At 54.0% G+C, this 7,670-nt stretch overlaps 2 protein-coding genes across 2 annotated transcripts; one reads left to right on the forward strand and one right to left on the reverse strand.

Annotated features, from left to right (window-relative positions):
- Nucleotides 1–911: 911 nt before the first annotated feature.
- On the forward strand, nt 912–4,723 carry N7539_000042 (putative nicotinamide nucleotide transhydrogenase; the record flags this gene model as incomplete). The annotated part of the gene is made up of 6 exons (XM_056929646.1): nt 912–1,002; nt 1,154–1,845; nt 1,959–4,083; nt 4,180–4,368; nt 4,500–4,574; nt 4,692–4,723. 6 exons carry the CDS (start codon nt 912–914, stop codon nt 4,721–4,723), a joined length of 3,204 nt encoding a protein of 1,067 aa, XP_056793939.1.
- Nucleotides 4,724–6,008: 1,285 nt separating this feature from the next.
- Nucleotides 6,009–7,670, reverse strand: N7539_000043 (uncharacterized protein; the record flags this gene model as incomplete). Its single annotated transcript, XM_056929647.1, has 1 exon — nt 6,009–7,670. The coding sequence occupies one exon, from the start codon at nt 7,668–7,670 to the stop codon at nt 6,009–6,011; it is 1,662 nt and encodes a 553-aa protein (XP_056793940.1).

The following is a 7,670-nucleotide window of genomic DNA, read 5'->3' on the forward strand; positions in this document are numbered from 1 at the left end:
GGTGGAGATGGGCGGACGATCGGCGGATCCTCTCTCGGGTGGGGAAAGATCAGAAATGGAGCCTTTTTGGAAAGTCAAGAAAGGGCCCGATGAAGACGTGGATCCGACTTCCTGCGTCGTGCAGGACTGTAGATGTGTACTTCGAGGAGCTTAGGAGACCCCGAGTCGTAGCAAGGAGTATCCGGATAGCGTGTAGTGTGAGTGACCATAAGCAGCTGACTTGATTGAGGTTGTAGGGGAAAGGGGTCAACAAGGCCGGAAGAGGAGCTTGAATGGCAGCAGCTTGTCAGGACGACGTTCCATGGATTCGGACGGTTAGTTCGATCTCGATTCATTTTCATTTCAAATCCAACTACTTTTTCACTTTCACTCCCTGAGACTGCGGCAGTCTTCAATACTCGAATCAGTTTCAAGCCATTACTTCCACCAAGCGCAATTGATCTTTCCCCTCTCTCTTTCTCCAATCTCCAATCTCCATCTCCCCCCCCGGCACTGGCCCTGGCACTGACACCGCGCGCCGTGCCCGTTACATCGCGTCTTTTGCCTCTTTGGGTTAACACCTCTTCCCAAAGGTCGGTCTCTTTTTTGAAACTGGGAGCCCAGAAAGGAAAAATACAATAAAAAGGATCTGACCGTAAACGGGAGAGAGAGAGAGAGAGAGAGAGAGAGAGAGAGAGACACGCACATCAACGTGGGGGATTCCCCGCTTTCTCTCAATCGTTCTCTCTCCTCATCCTCTTGACTCCGCCTCTCGTGTCCTGCTTCCACATTCCTCACCTTTCCCTTCTTTCGAAGATTCTCACCACCTTCGGTCTCACCTGCTCGAGGACTCGAACAGCCTGCGACGGTTTCCGATGTTAGCCTGCTGATTGTCATATGCTCTGTTCGGAGACAGAGAGACACTCGTAGTCATGAGTCTTCCGATCTCCCTGCGATCGGCACTGAGACCCTGCCTGGCAGGGTCTCCTGCGGGTGCGGGGAAAGTACTCTTCACCCAAGCTGGTATGTGCATGTCCCAAATACACTCTCTGCATCGTTCAGCTTGAAAGTCTTTGTCTGCAAGGTCATGGACAACAACCAGAAAAAGCATGTCATCAGATACAAAGCACTTGGTTAGGGTGCTCTGGCTGAATTGTATCTGTCCAAACCATAGTTTCTCAATACCGACCCTTGGCAACTTTGGGCGTGTCTCAGCCCAGACGCTCGCGGGCTTCACCCCAGTGGCCGTATGTGGTTAAGCGAACCAACAATTCGGCATCGTCGAATTTGTCGGCCGCGTCGGCAGCTCCGGCGAAAGAGACAGAGACAGTAGCGACAACACCCTACTCGGCGCTGACCGTGGGTGTGCCTCGAGAGACGGCCCCCAACGAGCGTCGCGTGGCTATCACGCCGCAAAATGTCGCCATTCTACTGAAGAAGGGCTTCTCGCGCGTTCTGATCGAGCGCGGTGCCGGCGAAAGGGCCCAGCTGCTGGATCATGTCTACGAAAAGGCCGGCGCAACCATGGTCGACCGGGACACCCTCTACGCCCAAAGTGATATTGTCTTGAAAGTGCGAGGGCCTCAAATGGATGGCCCCTTCAATGAGATCGCCGCTCTTCGCAAAGGCACCACCGTGATCTCGTTCTTGTACCCGGCTCAGAACAAGTCCGTCGTCGAGGCTCTCGCCGCGCGAGGCGTGACCGCATTTGCCATGGACCGAATCCCGCGAATCTCTCGTGCTCAGGTCTTTGACGCTCTCAGTTCCATGGCCAATATTGCCGGTTACAAGGCAGTTCTGGAAGCTTCGAACCACTTTGGACGCTTCTTGACCGGTCAGGTCACAGCCGCCGGCAAGATCCCCCCAGTAAGGTCCTCGTCATTGGAGCGGGCGTGGCAGGACTAAGCGCCATTGCTACGGCCCGTCGTATGGGTGCCATTGTTCGAGGATTTGATACGCGTCCTGCGGTTCGCGAGCAGGTGCAATCACTTGGCGCAGAGTTTATCGAGGTCGATTTCCAAGAAGATGGTGCTGGGCAAGGAGGCTATGCCAAAGAGATGTCCAAGGAATTCATCGAGGCCGAAATGAAACTCTTCCTGGAACAAGCCCGGGAGGTCGACATCATCATCACCACAGCGCTCATTCCTGGTAGACCGGCTCCGAAACTCATCACCAAGGATATGGTTGCCGCAATGAAACCGGGTTCCGTGGTTGTGGACCTGGCCGCTGAGGCGGGAGGCAACTGCGAGGCCACGGTCCCCGGAGAGCTGGCCAGCTACAAAGATGTGACCATCATCGGCTACACTGATCTGCCGTCTCGTCTGCCTACACAATCATCCACTCTGTACTCGAACAACATTGTCAAGCTGTTGTTGTCCATGGCCCCCAAAGACAAAACCTTTGGCGTCGACTTCAACGACGAAGTGGTTCGCGGCGCTGTCGTCACACGAGATCATCAGATCGTACCTCCCGCTGCACCAGCTGCACCTCCCCCTACACCCAAGCCCGATACGCAGGCTGCTGCGGGGACCGCGGCGAAGAAGGGCGACGAGGTGCTTGCGCTAACGCCTTGGCAACAGGCAACGCGGGATGTTTCCTTGCTGACAGGCGCCATGGGAACGACGCTCGCTCTAGGCAAGGCCACTGGTCCTATTTTCATGAGCAACATGATGACCTTTGGCCTGGCTGGGTTGGTCGGATACCGGGCTGTGTGGGGTGTGGCCCCAGCTCTTCACTCGCCTCTTATGAGTGTGACAAACGCAATCTCTGGCATGGTCGGTATTGGTGGTTTATTCATCATGGGAGGAGGATACACCCCGACAACGCTGCCTGAGTACCTTGGCGCAGCCTCTGTCCTGCTAGCATTTGTCAATGTATCTGGAGGATTTGTAGTCACCAAGCGCATGTTGGACATGTTCAAAAGACCGACGGACCCTCCCGAGTACCCCTGGCTGTACGCAGTCCCGGGCCTCGTCTTTGGCGGCGGCTTCCTCGCGGCCGCCAGCACGGGAATGTCCGGTCTCGTTCAGGCTGGATATCTCGTCAGTACGATCCTGTGCATGAGCTCAATCTCAAGTCTCGCGTCACAAACGACGGCTCGTCGTGGAAACATCTTTGGTATCCTTGGAGTGGTCTCTGGAATCTTGGCTTCCCTCGCTGCAGTCGGGTTTGACACTGAGACTCTTACTCAGTTCGTTGTCGTGGCGGGTTCTGGCGCACTTGCAGGAGGTCTGATCGGTCGTCGTATCACTCCGACTGGTCTACCGCAGACTGTTGCCGCTTTGCACTCGGTAGTCGGTCTTGCGGCTGTCCTGACTAGTATCGGTAGTGTCATGGTTGACATCGCCGACATCTCCACTCTTCACCTGGTCACTGCGTATCTCGGAGTGCTGATCGGTGGTGTGACCTTTACCGGCTCTTTGGTTGCGTTTATGAAACTCGCTGGCCGCATGTCCTCGAGTCCCAAGATTCTTCCAGGTCGTCACATCATCAATTCGACTCTGCTTGGCAGTAATATTGCCACCATGGGTGCCTTTGTCACTATGGCACCGGCTAACCCTGGAATCGCGGCTGCCTGTCTTGGTGCCAACACCGTCCTGAGTTTCTTGAAGGGATACACCACCACATCCGCCATTGGCGGCGCAGATATGCCCGTGGTCATCACCGTACTGAATGCCTATTCTGGCTTCGCCCTCGTTGCAGAAGGACTGATGCTAAACAACCCACTTCTGACCAGCGTTGGCTCTCTGATTGGAGTGAGCGGTTCGATCTTGTCGTATATCATGTGCGTCGCCATGAATCGATCTCTCACGAATGTTCTCTTTGGCGGGCTTTCTGCTCCCGCTCAGACGCAGAAGAAGATCGAAGGGGAAGTCATCCCAACCAGCGTCGAAGACACGGCCGAAGCTCTGTCCAATGCCGAGAGTGTCATTATCATCGTAGGTTATGGTATGGCTGTTGCCAAGGCACAGTATGCTCTCGCGGAGATTGTAGCCATGCTCCGTGCGCGAGGGGTCAAGGTTCGCTTTGCTATTCACCCGGTTGCCGGCCGAATGCCCGGTCAATGCAATGTGTTGCTTGCAGAGGCATCAGTGCCATATGACAGTAAGTGTAGGAGGCGATGCGTTCAAACGGCCCCCTTTGCTTCTCGCTTTGGGCCCTCTTTGTGGGTCATCAGGCTGACTGCCGGATGATAAACAGTCGTATTGGAAATGGATGAAATCAACGACGACTTTGCCGATACCGATGTGACCTTGGTGATCGGTGCCAACGACACGGTCAACCCTATCGCCATGGAGCCCGACTCTCCAATCTCGGGAATGCCCGTCTTGCACGCATGGAAGAGCAAGGAGGTGATTGTCATGAAACGGGGCATGTCAAGTGGATACGGTACGTGATGGACTCAGGCTTCCGACACTCGGCCTGAAATGAAAAATCCTGGATATTCCGAGAACGTAGTAGGGCCATCGAGCCGGTCGAGAGACGTACGAAGCTAACTTCTGGCCTTTTCTGGGGGATAGCCGACGTACCCAACCCCATGTTCTTTATGCCTGGAACGCGGATGCTCTTTGGTGACGCCAAGAACAGTTGTGACGGTAAGTGAAACCCTTCATTGCAGAGACCATCAACATCTTGGGGTTCTTACTTTTCCTGATACCCTGGTCCGTGTCTGCGCTTTCCTCGGCATCTTACTAACCGACGTTCCGAAATAGCCATCAAGACGGCCCTTGAGGCGCGAAAGTAGTCAATACATCTGCAAAGGTCAACTCCCCAGCATTGGCTGTCTTCATACTCTCATGCTTTTTCCAAGGTTAGAAAGCGGCTAGCGGTGCTGCTGCGCGGAAATTATCAATTAAGCGGAGGATGAACTGCTCTCTGGGATTCTGTGCTTTCTTCTTTCGCATTCCCCTGGGTAGCATTATTAGAGGGTCGACCTTGAGTCTTCGCGTCGATAGTCTTGGAAGTATGAAGAATGAAGTTGTTTAGATTTATCTTTTCTACCTTCCTACCGATCAGACTCAACAGTCAATAGCAAAGCATGGGCCCATATCAACCATTAAACCAAAACGGCAACGCTTCACGTGTCAACATCCTCGCAAACGTCATCAAATATCCAATGCTCTCGAATCCAAGCTCCCTCCTCATCCTCTTCCCCCCCCCCCAAGCATCTTCGTACCGCTCTCTCCCCGTCCTTTCCCTCCATCCCACTCCTCAACATGGACCCCACCCTCCTCTTCCAACGCGAATAACTCCCTGAACAAACGAAGAACTGACCACCAGCGTTCGGACTGCGCCAAGATTCATCGCAGACACTCGTTTGCCGTCGGCCCTTGAGCAGAAAAAAAAAACGGCGCATATTCTTTCCATGTCCGGTGTTCATTCGTCCCAGTTCCTCGATGGGGGCCGCGTAGATCTATTTCCGGGTGACGTTGTGGGCTTTGCATGGCTGGTCGGTCAAGGACGTTATGATTGTGGTGGGTTGGGGTCAGGGCCGGGATGGTGTAGATGGGGGGGAGGTGCTTCGGGAGAGCTCTGCTTGGTGCGATTGTTGCATGTGGTTCTTGGGTTGATCGGGGTGGTCGGTTGATGGGTGTAGAAGGGAGTTGGGGATGGAGTTCGGGGATTTTGTCGTCGCGGCTGAAAGATACTCTGGTTGATTTCAGAAGCATGCGGTAGGTCTGTTGTATTAGTGGGAGTTTGAGTTGATGAGGAGGGGGTAGATGGGTTGAGGGGAGCTTAGAGTGAGGGTTTTTTTTTTTTTTTTTTTTTCTTAAAAAAGAAAATAATAATGATACGTGGTTGGATAGTCATTGGATAGTGATTGTAATATAAAAAGACATTATCAAATTATCGAGATTCTTTCTTAGAGTCTCATTTAACTACATAAGGGTAAAGGAGGAAATGAGGGAGGATTGAGATCCAACCACACAAAAAGTCAGAACAGGGGAGGTATCAAGTCATAGACCAAAGACGGGGCAAACTCCAAAGAACTCAAATGGGATAGCTTGTATGTATGAACAGGCCGAGTCTCAAGACTTGGTAAAAGATCTCTTGCCCAGCTTCAAGCCCATAAATGTGCGGCCAGTGACCGCAACACTATTGTGTCGCTCGTGGCGGGGCCTGTTCGATTTCTCGGAAGGTTTGCTCCGCACAGCGACAGCGGCGTCGACATCCTTCGTGGACGTTAGACAAGCTTGTGTGTGGGAAGAAGGGATCGATGGCGTGGCCGTCACCGACGTCGAACCGGTGCTACCCGTGGCTCGGAAGAGGTCCACCTCGGAACGAAGACTGCTGGTCGAATAGATACTGGACGTGGTGGAATGTTTGCGAGTGGTCATTCGCTGGAGCATAGGGGACCGTTGGGAAAAGAGGCTGGAGACACTGCTCTTGGAACTGGCGTGGCCACGTTTCGAGGGCTGGGTGGGCAATTGATAGAAGGGAGGCGGTGGTGGAGAAGAGGCGCAAGAGAGAGGGCTGCAGGTACGGGAGAGAACAGATCCAGTTTCGCTGAAGGAGTGGTCGGGAATGTAGTTCAAGTCTGCAAAGAAAGGCGAGGTGGGACGAGAGCTGAAGGAAGGGACGCTACTATTGCTATTGCTATTGCTGTTGCTGTTGCTGTTGCTGTTGCTGCGGATCGAGGGGGGTCGAAGTCCCGCATCTGTAGGGCGACGAGATCGTGGAGAAGGCATGGCAGGAGGAGATGCGTCATTGCTCGCCGTTTTGGGTCGTAAGCGGTGCATCGATTGAGATCGTAGGTGTGGTGAGTGAGGTAAGATGGGGATCGTTGGAATCTCCGAGACGGAATGGATCGTCGCACTTTGGGAGGGAGGGGGAGTCGAGTCATTGTCGTTACGAGCCTGTTCGAAAGTGGAAAAGTCTGACATGGTTTGCGAAGATAGATCCCTCGGCGATGCAGGTTCCACGCTCTCTGTGATAGGAGAGACCGGAATCGCCTGGATTTCGTTGGATCGGTAGACATCTCGGCTGTTGTCCATGAGCCTCCCATCGAGGATCCGTGATTCCCGGTCGCGAGAGGTCTTCCGAGTGCGCGATCGAGCATTCTTCATCCGCGGCGCCAGCGAGTTGATGAAGACCAACGCGGGGCGAACGGTAGGCTCGGTGAGGGTGATCTTCTTGGCCGTCTGGATCTCGGCCTGATCTATGGAAAAGATAGAGGCCGGGGAGGCCGACCGAGATCTCACCTTGGTGACACACGAGGAAACATCGGGGGCCTGATAAACGGTGGGTCGCAAGTAAAGACTGGCATCAAGAAGATCATCCGATCCATCGGACGCGGGTAATCCAAGCACCACGGGCTCTTCGGGATCAAAGATGTAGGCGGTTTCGGCATAACTGGCGACACTATTCCGTTTCACCGTGTCGAGGGAGACGGGACGCTGGCGCTTGACGTCTCGGTCAGGTGGAAGAAAAACCAGCAACTCTTTCTGCGGGAGATCCAACTCTTCCGGCGAGGCCTCGTCGGCACTCATGTCGGAGTAGTCAAAGTGATTTGCTCGCTGAGGGGAACTCGTCAGGGAGGGCGTGAAGTCATTGGCGCCGGTATCCGACTCCGACATTTCTTCCTCATCTGATTCGTAACGATGTTGCAGACTCTGACGACTTAGACGATGGAGAGACAGTGCACTCGTTGTGGTGGCAGTCGCTGTCGATGCGGTTGTTGAGTCGAACAT

Source organism: Penicillium diatomitis (assembly GCF_028827545.1).
Source record: "Penicillium diatomitis strain IBT 30728 chromosome Unknown utg000001l_segment0_segment0, whole genome shotgun sequence".
Lineage (NCBI taxonomy): Eukaryota > Fungi > Ascomycota > Eurotiomycetes > Eurotiales > Aspergillaceae > Penicillium > Penicillium diatomitis.